This window comes from Yamadazyma tenuis, chromosome 7 (assembly GCF_029203305.1).
Source record: "Yamadazyma tenuis chromosome 7, complete sequence".
Lineage (NCBI taxonomy): Eukaryota > Fungi > Ascomycota > Pichiomycetes > Serinales > Debaryomycetaceae > Yamadazyma > Yamadazyma tenuis.
The window spans coordinates 44,161-61,571 of record NC_089467.1 but is presented as its reverse complement, the minus strand read 5'-3'; the positions used below and the strand labels follow the sequence as shown (position 1 = coordinate 61,571).

At 43.2% G+C, this 17,411-nt stretch overlaps 8 protein-coding genes across 8 annotated transcripts; 3 read left to right on the top strand and 5 right to left on the bottom strand. All coding sequences in view use genetic code 12, as the record gives it.

The window, feature by feature from the left end:
* Window positions 1–139: 139 nt before the first annotated feature.
* On the bottom strand, window positions 140–3,031 carry PSN45_004795 (uncharacterized protein; the record flags this gene model as incomplete). Its single annotated transcript, XM_006685228.2, has 1 exon — window positions 140–3,031. The coding sequence occupies one exon, from the start codon at window positions 3,029–3,031 to the stop codon at window positions 140–142; it is 2,892 nt and encodes a 963-aa protein (XP_006685291.2).
* A 384-nt stretch (window positions 3,032–3,415) lies between these two features.
* On the top strand, window positions 3,416–4,180 carry PSN45_004794 (uncharacterized protein; the record flags this gene model as incomplete). The annotated part of the gene is made up of 1 exon (XM_066158373.1): window positions 3,416–4,180. The coding sequence occupies one exon, from the start codon at window positions 3,416–3,418 to the stop codon at window positions 4,178–4,180; it is 765 nt and encodes a 254-aa protein (XP_066014470.1).
* Window positions 4,181–4,212: 32 nt separating this feature from the next.
* On the bottom strand, window positions 4,213–5,406 carry PSN45_004793 (uncharacterized protein; the record flags this gene model as incomplete). The annotated part of the gene is made up of 1 exon (XM_006685226.1): window positions 4,213–5,406. The coding sequence occupies one exon, from the start codon at window positions 5,404–5,406 to the stop codon at window positions 4,213–4,215; it is 1,194 nt and encodes a 397-aa protein (XP_006685289.1).
* Window positions 5,407–5,488: 82 nt separating this feature from the next.
* GLE2 (RNA export factor gle2) lies at window positions 5,489–6,601 on the bottom strand (the record flags this gene model as incomplete). Its single annotated transcript, XM_006685225.2, has 1 exon — window positions 5,489–6,601. The coding sequence occupies one exon, from the start codon at window positions 6,599–6,601 to the stop codon at window positions 5,489–5,491; it is 1,113 nt and encodes a 370-aa protein (XP_006685288.1).
* Window positions 6,602–6,849: 248 nt separating this feature from the next.
* Window positions 6,850–9,192, top strand: GEF2 (chloride channel; the record flags this gene model as incomplete). The annotated part of the gene is made up of 1 exon (XM_006685224.2): window positions 6,850–9,192. One exon carries the CDS (start codon window positions 6,850–6,852, stop codon window positions 9,190–9,192), a length of 2,343 nt encoding a protein of 780 aa, XP_006685287.2.
* A 2,092-nt stretch (window positions 9,193–11,284) lies between these two features.
* Window positions 11,285–13,297, top strand: PSN45_004790 (uncharacterized protein; the record flags this gene model as incomplete). The annotated part of the gene is made up of 1 exon (XM_066158372.1): window positions 11,285–13,297. The coding sequence occupies one exon, from the start codon at window positions 11,285–11,287 to the stop codon at window positions 13,295–13,297; it is 2,013 nt and encodes a 670-aa protein (XP_066014469.1).
* A 312-nt stretch (window positions 13,298–13,609) lies between these two features.
* On the bottom strand, window positions 13,610–14,733 carry ALG3 (dolichyl-P-Man:Man(5)GlcNAc(2)-PP-dolichol alpha-1,3-mannosyltransferase; the record flags this gene model as incomplete). The annotated part of the gene is made up of 2 exons (XM_066158371.1): window positions 13,610–13,639; window positions 13,849–14,733. The coding sequence occupies 2 exons, from the start codon at window positions 14,731–14,733 to the stop codon at window positions 13,610–13,612; spliced, it is 915 nt and encodes a 304-aa protein (XP_066014468.1).
* Window positions 14,734–14,807: 74 nt separating this feature from the next.
* NOP8 (Nucleolar protein 8) lies at window positions 14,808–17,012 on the bottom strand (the record flags this gene model as incomplete). Its single annotated transcript, XM_066158370.1, has 1 exon — window positions 14,808–17,012. The coding sequence occupies one exon, from the start codon at window positions 17,010–17,012 to the stop codon at window positions 14,808–14,810; it is 2,205 nt and encodes a 734-aa protein (XP_066014467.1).
* Between the last annotated feature and the right edge of the window lie 399 nt (window positions 17,013–17,411).

Below are 17,411 nucleotides of genomic sequence, written 5' to 3'. Positions count from 1 at the left end.
TGGTGGATGAAGAAATCCAATTTATTTATGTTTTTTCACCGATCGGCTATCCAGCATCAGATTTCCGTTCGTGGAAGGCCAATTCCGTGGTTGCAAAAAGTATGGTAGTTTTAGTGTATCTATAAATACAAACAGGTAACTATTCTATCAGGAACCCTATTTTAAAGCCCGGAATTTCTTTTGTAGGCCCCCGTGCAGGGGACTGGGTTTTCAACGTCTGGTTTTCGTTGACGGTCAAATCACTTTCAGAAGTCCCAGTTAAACTCTCCTCCTCATGAACCATCTCTTCATTTTTGGTTAGGTGGTCCAGTTCAATCACTTCTTCAGAGATGTTGGTTTCCTTGTGTCTTCTTGGATTATTCAACTTGGTGAGACGCATCGAGTCTCTGAAGAAGTCTCCACCAAGATCACCACCATCCACAAAGTCTACAATCGAAGGTCGAGTGTTGGAGCTGTGTCTTCTCCCAGGATCAAATAGAATGGATCCTACCGATGCAGTTCGAGTGTTTGCAGGGTTACTGAGAAGTAAGGATTGGGTTGACAGGCTTAAAAGCGGAATATTTTGTCCCATTTGCATTTCATTGGAAGAGAATGATGCTATCGATGTACGACGTGACGAGGAGCTTTCTATCTCCGACTGATAGCCAGGACTTTCGGATTCCCTCTTGTGTCCGTTGTGTTCTTCATTTCCATTGAATTGGATGGTTGGGGGAAGTGCATCAGAACTGAAGGTTCTTTCGGGTGACTGAGTTGGAGATGTTCCACCTCTTTCAGGACTACGAGACCTCAAAGGTGTGCTTATCGGGCTAATACCTCTTCTTGGACTGGCAATGGGACTTACACCTGTCCTTGGACTACCCATAGGACTTAAGTTTCTTCTTGGGCTCACAGCTTCAGGAATAAGCTCAGGAGATCCAATCAAATTCACAATATCTTCCTCACTTTCATGTTCGTTTTCATGTTCGACTTTAGGTGAAAGGATGGTATTATCCGAATCCGGCACAATGCCTTTGCTTTTAACTAGAGAGCTGGACGAACTCTGATTTCCTTTCAGCTTGTCAGATTCTCCTGAACTCTGGCTCTTCTTGGAAGCTACCGAATTCCGGTGACCACCTAAGCTGTTTGTCAACAAGTCCTTAATTGATATTTCATTAGAGGCTCCATAAGAGCCATTACTTCCATTTGTATTGGTACTCGAGTTCGTCTTAGATCTTCCCCTAGGTAACAAGCTGCTGGTAGAAGAGTCCCTGGTTACCCCAGGAGACATTGAGTTTCTTGCCGAATCTTTTTCATAAGCTGGTGGTGGCACTTCATTATCTGGGGGAGGACTCGCAGCTTCAAACGGAGGAGGATCTTTAGAAGGCACAACAAGAGGCGCTATTGGCCTTAACATAGGTGAAGTCACTGGCGATAAACTACCAATATGTGGCATTGCCTGAGGAGAATTCAATTGAGACCTCGACTCGTTTGGATCTGGCTTGTAGAGATTGGCCTCCAAATGCATATCTAAATCTCTTTCTATTGGGTCGTCATTGTTGTCGAAACTGTTGATATGGTGAAATATTTCTGGAGTAGGTGAATGGACCGCTGAAGGAGTCTCATGTTTGTGGGAAGAGTTACTGCTTACTGGATTGAGAGCAGAGAACAACTTTCCAATTGTTGCTGTCGATTCAACTGGAATGACTTCTGGTGATAATGGAGGTGATGCAGGAGTGTATTCCGGTAAGAATTCAGGTAAAAACTCATTGTACGCTGGTAACAAAGTATTGCCATGAGCAGCCAATGGAGATAATACGTGAATGGGAGAGTCAATCAGAATCTCGTAATGTTTTCTCTTTTCAGGGTGTTCGGGGTCCAACTTGGAAATCCTGAGACAAAGTTTTATCCAGTGATGAGCTTGAATTTCATCAAAAGAAGTATCAGGATGAAGAACATGGTTTACTCTTCCGTTCAAATTCTGAGGAACGTACAACTGGAATTCAAGTTCCCTGGGCAACAACTCTTCAGTTTCATCTCCATATTCTCCATTCTCTTTCTTGGTCAATAAGCTCTTGCCCTTTTTAGCTTTATGTTCCAACAATAAATACTTCTTAGAGGGCTCCATTCTGTGAACCTTTTTATTCTGACAATAGTACTCTAAATTTTCCGAAAGATACACTCGAATACGATGAAGGGCCACCTTCCCCCAAAGAGGGACAAACCGGAAAGCTAAAGGAAGATACGAGTCCAAAACGATCGACTTTCCTCCAATGACAATGTCATATCTCAATTGGTCTTCCCAGTCCCGAGATATGATGATAGGTTCATTTTCTTCAAGATTATATTCGGACGGTGTTCTTACCAAATTGATGGGCATTTTACCAATGAGATTCAGCTTGAAAGCCCCAGCACGTATAATTGTTGCCTCCAATTCGTAACTAACATCTCCAAAAGTAACTTCAGTCGTTTCTGGTAGAGAAGGCCGCAAAGGATGTTCAAAGTTATAAATATAATCTCCAGGAGGAAACGTTCCCGGTTTACCCACCTCATTTTCTCCAGTAAGAACGGAAGACAAATCATTGAAAGAATCTACCGGATGCAACTGAGGAGAAGTATTGGCCTTTTTCATCAAACCCGTTTTGAAAAGCCCTGGATTAGTGGTCTCTAACTGAGACAAGGAGGGAGAGTGGGGTCTTATTGAAGAGTCATTTAGACTCAAATGTGACACATCCCGATCAATATTTTTAGGTAACTCACTGTACAAGTCAGCACCTCCATCAAGGGTGTTTAACGGGTTTGACATAGAATAAAACGGCCATGTATGGCTAATGACATTATTTTCTTCAGAGAAAACATTCTTCTTGGGTGGAATACCCTCTGGCCAGTCCGTACGCAAAGATCCAGTGAACTGTAAAGAGATAGACTTGATTTTTGCTGGTTTCAATATCCTGATGAAAAGACAACCCCTTAACAAAATAGGTTGTCTACCAGCATATTCATTGGCTTCAAAGCCTTGGAAAAAAAGGTTTTTCTCTGTGGGGATAATATACATTTGGACTGTTCCAGATGAAGCTGTGGGCTTCTCAGGGAGTTGGGGAATTAAATTTTGATCTCCCGAGGCAGTTGAGGACACAGGCGCCAACTGCAGGGAGGTAAATAACGGAGAATTCGGCGGCAAATAACTCATTGTACAACTGTAAAATTATTCATACACTCATCCAAATCTCCTGGTTCCGAAATAAATCTGAGGGCTTCTTAGCAGATTTAGATTTTAACGGTTTCTTTAAAACAGTCCTGTTATCGATCGATAATGGTTTTCTGATAATGCGGGCATCACCAAACTGCGCGCGGGAACATGAAATGGCTAATTTTTCATTATAGCGCATCTCGATCCGAGTTTTCCATTCAGCACAAGACACAAAACTCGAAATTCACCATGTTGAGAGTATTCAGACCGTTGAAATTTCCATGTATACAGGTGTGTCTAACTCTGTTCCGGACTGTGTCAACTGCCCCTCTACCAGATACTACTATGGATCCCAATGCGTTCTACGGGCTTCCTACCAACTATGGATGGTTTTACATTCCCAAGAAATTATATGCTACTGACTGGACTCTACCTGCCGTTAACGAAAAAATCAAACAAGTGTATCCGGACATTGAACTGAATGCTCCATCTTTTCAGGATATCCAAGATGTTATAGACGACTGGTGCATAGAAGCAAAGATGGCCACAAAGCCAAAACCCACAAAAATCACAAAAGCCGATAAGGAAGAGTTAAAGCATTTTATGTTGTACAAACTGCAATTGAAGCCCCTTATGAGAGAACAAAACCGGAGTAAAAAGAGATTGGCCAAAGAACAGGATATGATGTTAAGGAAACTGCAGAAGGTGCAACGAGCCAAAGAAAGAGAAAATGCAATTGAGTATGTAGCCAAGCATGGAAAGTTCCCCGAAGACTATGATTTTTCTCAAATTAAGCTCACCCATGCCTGGAATCATTATTCTGCTAAATTCTATAAAGAAGCTGGAGCCTCTGGTCAGACTAAGCAGAATCTTTCAGTTCAATGGAAGGAAATGAGTAAAGAGAAGAAAGAGGAGTATCGGGAAGAATACATACAACACCTCAAAGAGGGAATTCTTTACCAACGAGGAGAACTAGTGCCAATTAAAGAGAAGTTCAAGCTGCTCAGGAAATAATACCCAAATCATGTAAATATATTAATGTACGATCACGACACAATGGCCGGAACATCTTCATCGTTTTCATCATAATCCTTGAGGTCAAATACCTCAAACTGGTCTTCGTCGACCTTCCTGTTCTCCAAATTCGATAAGTCAAGCTGGAACCGTTGTTGAATCAAAAGGAGAATCTTCTTCCAGGTATCTACAACCATTCCATTAACTTTCATCTTTCCACAACAGTCGTCATTGCCCCACATTTCACGGGGATATACGTCTTTGACAAAGTTTTCCATGATTCCAATGAAATTCTTGGTATCAACAGCGCTGTTTAAACTGATGGTCTCCCCGATGTACTCGGCAGGAATACTTTCCAACTGCAACTTAAACGACCGTAAAAACTTCAAGCTGAATGACTTATTTGCAACGATAAAGGTCTTACTCATCAGCAAAAGCTTGAGGGTATTGAGCCACTGCAACCCTGAACAGAAATTTCCTAGAATAATAAACTGGACAAAACTTAGCTGTAGCTCTCCAAGAACAAAGTCTGTATCGTGCCCAAAAGTTTCTTCCAAGTACCATGATTTATCAAGATAATCTTGGCTGATTTGCTCAAGAGAAACGTTGTCTCTCTTCTGTTTGAAGTTCAATATGGTGAACTGGATCTCACTTCCAGAGATCAAGTTTGGATCTAATTCACGAGTGGGATCTTTCAGTTTGAGCTGGTTCAGCAAAATTGTATTTTCTTCAGTTGAAGGAGTTATAGTGTTGACTTCTTTAGAATAGCTATCACTCTTTAATGATACCAAGTCCAGTATAATCTCCAAGTCAATGGCCAGGATCAACCCATTCCATATAGCTTCATCTTCCGGGTACGCTACTGTAAGCGAATATATCTCACCCAAATTCTGAGTGTATTTGGAGTAATTCAAAGCTTCAGGTACGTTTTTGTCATCAACGATATCAAACTTTTCCAAGTCCAGATTCCAATAAAGCACAGTAACGCTATTATCACATTCGATCCACCTACCGTATCGTATGCTGGAAGATGTTGCAGCATTTGTGTCATTTGATTTTATGGAGGGCAAGGAATAATGGATGAAATGGATCCCATCGGGAATCAATTTTATTCCCTTGAGAAGCTGGTTAATGGTGAAGAACTTGGTATCAATACCAACAAGCCAGTTTGTGGTATCATTGGGTACGCCGTGGAATATTACTGTTGTTTTAGGAGGCTTGTTCATAGTGACTAAATATAATAATTTTATCAGGCCGCGCAAACAAGGTTGCAAAATAAAAGTACAATAAGAATCTATAAAATACACATCAGATCTTCTTCTTCTTCTGTTTAACTTCGGAGTCGTTGGTAGGATGTAACTTGATCTGGGTTGGATAGTCTGGGCGGTTACCCTGGTGACCCTGGGACCAGTCATATGAAATGGCATAGGCAAATATTGACCCATTCTTATTGAATGCAGAACTAGTAATCGAGTGATTAAGTTCAGGAAACGACTTCAACCGTTGCCGGGCATCTTTGTCCCAAAAGCAAAAGGTTCCATCACTTCCAGCCGTGGAGAACGTTCCATAGACCGGGTGGAACTTAATGGAGTTCACCGAATAGATATGAGATTCAGTATTGGTCCTTAAAGCAGAAGTACCGGTTGAGTTGGGGGTTTTACGGTGACAACGGAAAGAAAAGCCATGCTTGCTTTGTTCGGCTTCATCCACGTACAGGAATGCACACCGGCCTTCAATTGACCCGATCGCATATCCATTTCCTTGGGGATAGCAACTTACCACTCTGGTTTGCCATTTTAGTGGAGACATCAGCGTCTTAAAGATTTGTTGGGGGTTGTTGAGATCAATCACACACACATGGCGGTCGGCACACCCCACCACCAACAACTTTTGTGATGCATCCATAGAATAGCATCGTTCAGGAAGGTTAACAGTAGAAACTGGTTGAGGGGACCTCATATCCCAGTACTTCAACGTCTTATCCCATGATCCACTGACCACCACAGGGGTATTTGTGGGACCACATTCGACGAACCGCACTGCTCTCACGGGAGCATCATGGACGCCAATTTGTTGTGCTTGTTGACTGGCAATATCAAACAACTTGACTTGTTTATCAGCACCACCACTGGCGACTCGAGCACCGTCCGGAGAAAACACACAGCTGAGAACAGGGGCATCATGCTCATAGAGAGCTCGGCCCTGGTTGTTTCCAGAATTGGAGTCTATCTCATATATTCTGACCTTTTTGTCCCAACTGGCAGCTGCGAGGAGATCCTGTTGAGATGAAAAGCTCAAGTCACTAACACTATCCTCGGGGGGATTATTGATAGATATATCGTTAACGAGTTCCTGTCCTGTGGCCGAGCTAGTGGTGGCAGTAGGATTGGTATTCGTGCTTCTTCCAAGAAATGAAGACATCTTGGTGTTAGGTTGAATACTCGGTTTACTGAATTTTTGTCAAACATTTTCTTTCGCACAACACTCTCTTCAGAAAATAGGCACGACTTGCGTTTAGTTTCTGTATGTCATATTATCGGCTGCAAAATGGTACCCAAGTGGTACTAGATGACGACGCTATTCCGATTCTTCGGTATACACCACCCTTTGATTCTCAATCACAGGAGCTGGAGATTTACAAATCATCTGCACCTGTGCCGAAAACCTATATGAATAACACATTTATTGATTGGTACTCTGAAACCACGTTGATCTCCCACAGCTCAGTTTCCTTCACCTACAAAAAGTGGCTTGTTATTGTCATCACAGCAGTTGTGTCAGGGTATGCCGTGACAATAATTGACCTTATATCTGTTTGGCTCAATGACTTACGAAAGGGAATATGTCTAAGTGATTTAGACAAATGGTCCCTATTAAATCCATATCTGTCATGTCCAGCGGGTGCTTGGAATAACTGGTCCGAGATATTAGTGAATTCGGATCGAGTGGTTGCTAGTACGTTGGTGAACTTTCCAATCTTTGTGATCACTGGCTCTGTTTGTGCAGCTTTAGCCATCTACGTGTCTCAGACAGAACCTTCCATTCAGCAATCAGGTATACCAGAAGTGAAACTGATCATCCAGGGATTCAACTACAACTTGGATAAATACTTGGGATTGAGAACACTATTTTTGGAAATTGTGGGGTTGAGCTTGGTGTCTGCTAGTGGATTTTGGTTGGGTAAAGAAGGTCCTTTTGTGCATGTGGCATGTTGTATTCTTAATGTGATGTATAACTTGATCCTCGGTAAATTGCAAGGAACCGAAGCAGTAAGACGTGAGCTCTTGAGTGCAGCCACTGCTACGGGCATTTCGTTGGCCTTTAATTCGCCAATTGGAGGAGTTTTGTTTGTGCTCGAGTGTATTCCTAGTTATTTCTTTCCCACTAAAATCATGTGGAACTCATTCGTTAGTGCTGCCATTGGACTTGTGGTTTTGGTAGGGTTTAGGTCATTTACCGAAGGTATTAACTTTAATGAAGAAGACCTCTTTTCAGTCGAATTCGGAGGGTTCAGTTGGTTGATTCTTGAACTCATTCCCTTCATCGGTTTAGGAGTTATTGGCGGATTCTACGGGTGGGTTTTTATCCTGATCTACACCTGGACCATGAAATCTAGAGCTAGTATTCAACAAAGATTGTGTACAATATTCAGGGTTCCAATTGAAAAGGCCAATTACTTGGAGATCTTGTTGATCTTCTTTGTCACTTGTATATTAAATTTCCCCATAGCCATGTCAAGATTGCAGTTGGATGCGTTCTTGAAGAGTTTGTTTATAAATTGCCCTGAACCAGGTGAGTCAAACGAGCAGAATTCGGCCAGTCTTATGTGTTCTTCGTCTAACGTGGTTACTTCCATTAAGTTGCTTTATATCGCTGTCCAGGCGTTGTTCTTGAGTGCTTACTCGTTTGGAACCATTTTACCTGGTGGAGTATTGATGCCTTCTTTGGTAATCGGAGCCGTCAGCGGGAGATTTGTGGGGATCATGTCCAAAGGCATTCAGAGTCTTCTATTTGGGTCCTCAGATACTTGCACCCAAAACTCGTGTCTTGTATCACCAGCTTCGTATGCTGTCATTGGTGCTGGGGCTTTTATGACTGGAGTCACGAAATTGACCATGTGTGTGGTGGTTATTTTATTCGAGTTATCTGGAGCACTTTCCTATGTGCTTCCAATAATGGTGGCTGTAATGGTTCTGAAGTTCGTTAGTGACTACTTGTGCAGTGAAAATATCTACGATGCTTTGCTCACACATGGTTTCAACAAGTCCAAGATCGTGACTGGAGATGTGATGTACAATGTTGGTAAGGGCAGTGGGCTCTTTCAGTTCAGCAATTCTACTGCTTTCATCAAAGCAAAGTTGCCGGAGGTAACTGTATCCAAAGTGATGATACCAGTGAAGAACACCAAGTGTATCTACCTTGTGTCTGATGAAGCGATGACATTGAACCAACTACATGCCTTTTTGATTGAAAACACCCATGAAGGGTTCCCACTTCTTGCATCGCCAACAAACCCAATATCATTGGGGTATATCCATAAGCAGGATATATACACCAGTTTATCGCATATTGATTCTGCCAATGGAGAAGACATCATAAGCTTCCAGGTTTCAGGAGTCCCCACAGAAGTCCTTTCACACCAAATACGACACGAACAGGGTGTAGATCCAAATACCCTCATCAAATTGGAACTTGAGCCTGAAAAACCCTTCATTATCATGAATGATAAAACATGGTTGAGTCTTGTTATCGATGTGTTCGAGAAAATGTACTTGAACTACCTTATAATCGTCGATTCGGGTAATCATACACCTCGGTTGATGACAGGCTTCATTGACCGGTTTATCATTGCCAAGTTGGTAGAGGAGCAATTTGCATCCATCAGAGACGAGCCCATGTTAGATGAAGAATACATGCAACAATTTGACATTGAAGCAGAGGATAGCATTGAAGGGGCCAACCAGCTGCTATTATTCCACAGAGAGAGAGAGAGTATTGAATTGATTACATGAAAACTAAAAGTTCATAGACAATAAACGGTGTACCAATTGAGAAATAACCTTTGGGCGACAAGCACAGCTGTTCTTTCCTCATCGGATGCTGCTACACGAGGAAAATATTGACGCTAATAAATTCGTAATTCCACTACAATCTAGTGCCCTTGCCCTTAAAGAACTACTGGCAAGTTTACAACCCTCTCCAAGGATTCTAAGACATTTTAAGGCACTGAAGGCGGCCCGCGCACGCCCGCACCCTTTAATTGTCGGAACAAAATCAAGACGAAAAAATTTTAATCGCTTTCTACAAGTGAACAAACGAACAGTTCCTATTCCTCAGTACGGTGGACGATGGCTCGTACTGTTTATCCCAAACGTCCGATAAGGTGTGACCCATTTGTGGACCAGATGGACACCATCGACAAGGCCTTGATTGAGGTGCAAAATCAGCCTATGAGTATCTATGCCATCAACAAACGGAAATATGGAAACGTTTCCAGGCAAAGAGCCGCCCAATACCCCTCGAGCTATTCCACGCTGTTGGGATATTCCACGCCGTCGGGCCCGCACCAGCCCTCGGAGGCTCAGCGCCAGTTATCGTCTCATCACCAGAATGTTCCCCAGATTTCCAGCCAAATCTCGTCACACCAGCCACAAATAAGTCTGATGGGATCTCAACCACTGCAGCTCCAAGCAACAGCCCAAATGTCACAGACTTTTGGTTTGCTGTCTTTGGGACTGGGATTTGGCTATTCTGGACATGGCAACGAATTTCTGTATAACGGTGGACACTCGACAGCAGCAGCAGCTCCGGCGCAAACTACCACCGGACTCGGTTCTTCGTTTGACCCATTCAGCTCTATTGATTTGTCTGATACCAGATTCAACTCTGGATCTGGATCAACATTGAATGCATCTTCGTTCAAGAATTTGACGTCGAATATTTGGGGGAACAGTGGTTCCGAGCCAAGCATTAGTACCGACACATCGGTTTGGGGATAATTTATTCAGGGTTTGATTTTGTGATTTTGTATTTTGCTGACATTGGAAAGGAAAAGTGAGGTTTTGTGAAAAGTATTGTTTTAGTGTACCATACTTGTGGTTTGAAATTGTTAAGTGTATTACTAGAGGTTTGTTTTGGTGTGCCAGTGGTTTGTGAAGGGAGTATATTGAGGTTCAATATGTAAGAGTTAATAGTGAGTTAATATAATAACAGTGGTTATCCAGCAGATACTGAGCGTGGAAATGTGGTGCTGGTACTGCTCCCGCTCCCGCGCCGCCATCTTGCGGGAATTGCCAACATGTCTTCGTCGGTCTTAGTACCAAATTGGGCTTCACAGCAAGCAACACTGGGGAACACAAATATTCCACCTATACATAAAACCATCACCATCCACAAACCTATGAACTATCGGATGATTGTTTTCACTCCTCCGAGAGTGGTAGGTGTCGTAACTTGTACTGTGACGCATTGGCAACCTGTCGTCGGTGGGGGACCGGGTCGTGCGCGTGCGCCGCATTCGCCGCTTTTTGGCGTAGAGTTTTCCAAGGGTTGAGGCGCTAGTCCCGTTCTTTCGGCCGTAGACCGGACGGGCTTCAGTTTAATTCACCAAAAACTCTGCATGCCCCTCGAAAAACAAAACTACTCATACGCAGTTCATAACCTCTATAACTACAAAATCACCCAATTATCGAACCTACTTCACTGGCTACTCCACGACGATTTTAAAAATATGTGCGTAATTGGAATCGCTTAAAAAAAAACCCTCTTGGACAAATTCTCAAAACCTTAGGTTCCCTTAAATTTTACCATCATAAGGGAAAATATATTAACATACCTTACTTGATACAACTTTTTAATTTGGGGCCCTTTCCGTATACGAGTAGCTTGTATTTTCCCCACTATTGACTGGTAACTTACGGTCCTCGTCCGAATCTTGGAGTCGTTCACTAGCCTTGTTTATTATATTATCCATTCGAGGTTGTCTGGCTTGGGTTTCCCAAACACATATTGGTATTGCACCGGAAATTTAATTTCATACATCCAGAACCTTCGACCACATAACCGCCTCGGTGTCCATTGATTGTCCTCCAGTGCCCGTTCACTATGAGCCATCAAAACACCCCTCATCTTTCTAATCGTCCGGGCGGTGGGTCCGATACTATAAAACCAACCGATTCGTCAACGAGTGTATCTGACTTCCAGGCCTCGTCGCCCAAGCAGTTGTTAAATGCCTACGTCTACGACTTTCTCGTCAAAAGCCGGTTGCCTCATACCGCCAAAGTGTTTGTCAATGAAGCCGATGTTCCTGGTGGCCCAGATGGCCATTCTCCGGTAATGGGGAATGGTAACCCGGCCCAATCACCGGGGATGATCCAGTTCCATAAAGAAAACAATCTTCCTTTTCTGAAGGTCACCATGGATGCCCCCCAAGGGTTTTTGTTTGAGTGGTGGCTGGTCTTTTGGGATGTTTATCATGCCAAAAATAAAAAGCACTCGACTCCCATGGCATCTCAATATTACCAAGTTCAAATGATGAAGCAGAGACAACAGCAGGAAGCACAAGGTCTTGGTATGAACGGTGGTCTGTTCCTTATGCCCCAACAGCAACAGATGAACCCTCAACAACCAGGTCAACCAATGCAAAAAGGTGGTCCTCAAGGTCCTCAAACCGCTGAGCAACAACGGATTATGATGCAGTTCATGTTGAACAAACAGCAGCAACAGGGTGGTCAGCCGTTTACTCAGATGGACCCTCAACAACAACAGGCCATGGCTGCCTCCATGGGACTTCAAAATCCTAATCTCCCACAGCAGATGTTCATGATGCAACAAAATCCGAGCCAAAATCGTATTCAGCAACATGCACAGAGCCAAATGAACAATTTACGACAACAGGCGGCAGTGGCTGCCCAAAGACTGGGGGACCAAGCGTCTCCTCAACCTTCCAACAATGGGGTCCGACCTGGTATGACTCCTCAACAACAGGCGGCCGTTATAGCCTCGCAGCAAGGAGGACAACGGCCTCCTCTGCAAGGAAACCTTCTCATGAATGGCATGCAGTATTCACCTCAAATGATGAATGGAGCTGCACCCACTCCTTTTCCCCAACAACAACCTCCTCCACCTCAACAACAACAACCACTTCAACCACAACAACAGCCCAATGGTAGTGTGATATACACCAACGGGAACTTCAAGAACAATAGAAACAGTACCAATGGAAACCCCAATCCAGGTGCCCCTGCAAATGGTAATCCAGCCAACAATAGAAACATTAATGCTCTTCAGGATTACCAAATGCAGTTGATGCTACTTGAGAAGCAAAACAAGAAGAGATTGGATATCGCTCGAAACAGTGGGTCAGCGGATCCAAACGCACTTGCCACGCTAACAGCTGGAATGTTACCTCCTAATCAACTGCAAATACAGCAACAACTTCAACTCCATCAACAGTCGCAACTGCAACAACAAGCACAACAGATAGCAGGTCAGACCCCAACCTCCAACCCGACAAAACTATCTCCCTCACTTTCGGGTCCTTCCCCGGTCATTGGTAATAAGCCATCTCCTGGGGGTCCCAAAAAGAGAAAAGAGCCTGCTGGAAAAAGAGGGAGAAAACAGAGCACTAGTAATCAAACCACCACTCCAAACAGTGCTCCAACTCCTTCCCATCTCAAGAAGGAGTTTTCCACTCCTCTCACTCCCACTTCAGAGACGCCTAATGATACTTCTAATATCAATGTAAAGAGGAAGAGAAAGGGGAGTGTTGTTGGTGAGTCTCCTAAGAAGGCTGCTCTCAATAAGAAGAATGATATTGATTCTTTGAAAGAAGAAAAGGACGATAAGACCGACGATTCATTAAATGTAATGGTTCCTCCCTCGGCACTCTCCGGCAACTTCCATGATATTGGTCAAGGCGATCAGATGTTTTCAATGGATGTGTTAGACAGTAGCTCCGGTGACAATCAATTGTTTGGCAGTGGCTCTAACTCCAATGGTTTGGAAGATATCGATTTTGATTTCAATCTGTTTTTGGATGGTAATAATGATGGAATTAATACTTTCAATTGGGGTGGGGTTGATGCTGTCGATGCCATAGAAAGTGGCGATTCCTAGTGGGCTAAAATTAGTAGGTATAGCAAATAGCTTTCCTTTATGTATTATAATATTATAATCAGCTAAAGTTCTTAATGTTTGAACCAGGCACTGGTGTTTGCCCACACTCCCATGAGAGTAAGAGACAACACAACGTTTAGTAATATCGAGCTCTCGGCAGTAGCTGGGAATACATTCCAACAATATTCATGGGCAAACCAGAATGGGATTGTCAAGTAGGGGTTGGCAGTCGACATCAAGAATGGTAATTGCCAACAGTACCAGGAAAGAAATTGATAATGTAATGATCTTGCAAAAAGGACACCAATTACATTACTTGTACTCAAGATAAGCATCACGAGTCTGGGACCAGAGTCTGGATTTAAAAGCAAATTGTCCTTTGACACGGTGCTGGCGAATACTTTGAAAAAGTCTCCGATTAGCACTGCAACTGATTTTCCAGTAACCTTGGGAGAAAGGTACCTAGTAAAACAAAAAACAAGTAATAATGATGCGTGTCCGATGAGGAGACCATTACTGAACTCATCCGAAAGAAAGGTTTCCTCTGAGACAAACTTCCAGTTAACAGTCCATTCATACAAGAATTTTCTATCAAATTTAAAGGCCTGGTTGATGTAAGTCCATCTCAAATACTTGGCCATTTCGTCATTGAAAAGAGGCAACAAAAACTTCCAGCCAATGCTTACTTGAACTAAGGGGATAATTAATAGGGTTGTCAACAGCTTTAACAAATTCTCACCATTCAAAAAGTAGATCACCACTATGAATCCAGGCAAGTACAAAAGAGCATTCATCTTGACGGAAATAGCCATACTGAACAAATCTGCTGCAATACATGTAGCAGCAAACGTCAAATTGGGCCCCAAGGTAGCATACCAATATGCTGTTTGTTGAAGAACCAAGGTAACACCAATCATGGCGAGAGTAGTAAACCCATCATTGAATAATCTTAAAACATAGATTGAAACAAGCCTCTTGCTGCATACCAGCAAAATCAATACCCACGGCCTTACTCCAGTATACGTGAACATTGCCATGATTACCGAAAGAGTGAACAAATAGGAAAATATAGTCTGTGCAGTTAAAATGTCTGTTCCGTTGTTGGTCAACCAATAAATGAATTGGTACACCTGGATGAATCCTGCTGGATAAACAGCTGGTCCTGTATCACCTTTGATTAAACTGTAGTCCAATTCGCCATCATTTACAACTTCTATTTGTTGCATATAAGTGTTGAAATCGATTTCTGTATAAGGGACTTTGGCTATAATCACTTTTGTACCAATCGATGTTACTATTGCAATTATAGGACCCACTAATCTTTTGTAGTCAGGATCAAATAAAAGCCCATATATAGCATTATATATGTCAGTCAATACATTTTTCAAGGTGAATTCAGGAAGTTCTTGAGGTCTATTCCCTTCTGTTGGAGGCATGGCGATTAAAAGAAGGGAAAAAGCCGCGAGTTTTCAGTTGGTTTGTGGATGCTAAATGCTAGTTCTATTATATGCTAAACTACAAAATTCTTACCCGACTTCTTCTTCAACACTCTCAAGACGTCTCTCTTTCTTCTCTTGCACTCTCTCGATACTTCTCCTCTCGTATTCCAAAACCATTTTTCATAGGGAGTTTCTTCCTCAGGGTTAGTGCTGCCAATTTGTTCGTCGTCTTCGCCAGGCAATTTGACCTTTTCAGAAACGTACCCCAATTTGCTGAGCTGAGTTTGGGTTTGTAAGAAGGGCGATTCTGTGTGCATCCAGAAGAGTCCAAATCTTGAACTGGTTGGTTCACTCACCTCGTCTTGTTGTTGATGGTGTTCTTTTTGTTTCGACTTGATCAGCTTCAATACTTGCTGCTGCTCGGCTACATCAACTTGTTTGGAGGTATCGATGTCGTCTTGGGCGAGGCCAAGGCTGAAACCAGATGATTCTTGAGGGTTGAGCAAGCTTCTCAACGCTTCTGTATTGCTCTTGGGGGGAGCAGACCCGAATGTTGGTATGAACTCTTCCTCTGAAGAGTCATCCTTGTGAGCTTCATCGTCATCTTTATCTTCGTCTTCAATCTCTTTATCTTCTTCTTCTTCTTCTTCTTCTTCTTCTTCTTCTTCTTCAACTTGGTCAACTTGTTCATCTTCAATTTCTTCTTCGTCGTCAACTTCTTCTTCACCTTCATCTTGCTCATCTTGCTCATCTTGCTCATCTTGCTCATCTTGCTCATCTTGCTCATCTTGCTCATCTTGCTCATCTTGCTCATCTTGCTCATCTTGCTCATCTTGCTCATCTTGCTCATCTTGCTCATCTTGCCCATCTTGCTCATCTTGCTCATCTTGCTCATCTTGCTCATCTTGCTCATCTTGCTCATCTTGCTCATCTTGCTCATCTTGCTCATCTTGCTCATCTTGCTCATCTTGCTCATCTTGCCCATCTTGCTCATCTTGCTCATCTTGCTCAACATCTTCCTTCTCCTTGTGAGACTCCAAATACTGGTGAGCCATATTCTCAGTACTATACTGCCGTCCCAACGTATCAAAGTCCAACTCATTTCCCTCGTCACTTTCATCATAATAAACCTCTGGCAGCGGTATTTGCGCTTGGCTCTTGAACTCTTCAATTATATCCGCCACATACAACGTGTCTTCTTTATCTGAGTCTGAATGCTCCACATTCAAGACAGTCCCTTCTGTTTCATAGTCGAATCTCACAGCTTTCTTCCTTCCTTTACTGTCCACCACCACTTCCTCTTCATCATCTTCCAACTCGGTCGGTTTATCAAAATCATGGTGAACAAACATGCTGGCCAATACCGACAAAGCCTTCTGCTTCTCCTGATTTTCACTGGCTGTCTGAGACCCATCGGATGGTTCTGGTGCCATGTCTAACTGCTTTCCATAGTCCATAGCCTGAGCTCCATTTATTCCACACTTAAAGTCCACACGCTCAATAACATGGTCGTCTCCACCCTTCCATACTCCGTTGTCATAGTACCACGTCAAGTCACTTGCGGTTTTGTGTTTTTCGTACCCCCATAACTTGGTCTTGTAGGCCTTAATCAGCTTCAAGTTCCCGTTAATCAAGATCCTCAACGATTGGGCCTTAGCCTTCTCTTTCGTCCGGGGAGTTTTCCGTATTCTTCCTCTGATCACCTCGCCTCCCCCCGCGATCATGGCGTGCCGTTGTTCGTAAAACTTGGTAGGTCGGGTCAAAGATCCATACGACTTGGATCCTACCAAAGTGAGTGAAGGTGAGGAGTTTTTGGTATTGGCAGCCTTATCCATAAATACGTGTGCAGATACAGAGTAGCCTGTGCTGGGACACATTGTGGTCAAGGTGTTGGTGACGGGATTTTTGTGGTAATTACAAGTATACTCTGATATCCTGGTTTGTCTTTGTGCTTGTACCTTATCCTTTGATGCAAACGGAACCTGTCTCTCACTGTCTTTCTTCCATTGGTCTTGGAAACTGGGTTTGGCAGTGTTGACGTTCAACTTCATCCCCATGAACAATACGTTATTGAGAGATGTCAAAAGTGTGTGCAAGTTTTTGGGAGCTATGTCTAGAGTGATGAACCCATAGTAATGATCATTCAACGGTTTGGAATGCAATTCCAACGGCGAAACAACGTCACCGAACTTGGAGAGTCTCTTGGTAAGATTATCGGGAGACTCTGCAAGCTTGGGTGAGATGTTCCCTATATGAATCCTTGTATGACGAGACATGAGGGTAGAGATGATGCGATGAGATTTTTTCTGTGAGAATTCGGAGGCACCAAGAGAAGGGAAATGCAACAGAGATATGGAGGTGGTAGTTTGCGACATTCTTCTCATATAATACTATCAATTATTAAGGACAGTTTACACATGACGACATATGTGCATCCTCTCCCCAGATATGTATATCAACTGAAATACTGTAGAGCAACGCCCAGGGTAGTCCAGCGCTCACTGCGAGAGTTTTCGGCCGAAGGGTACGGGACGCCGCACGACCCCGAGCGACTATATTATCTAGGTCCTGTCCTTCACTCAAACAACAGGCCTAAAAATTGCAAATTATGCAATGACCATAGACGGGAATATAAGTACCAACTGGGCACGAGGAAGGCGGTTGTATGAGGGCGG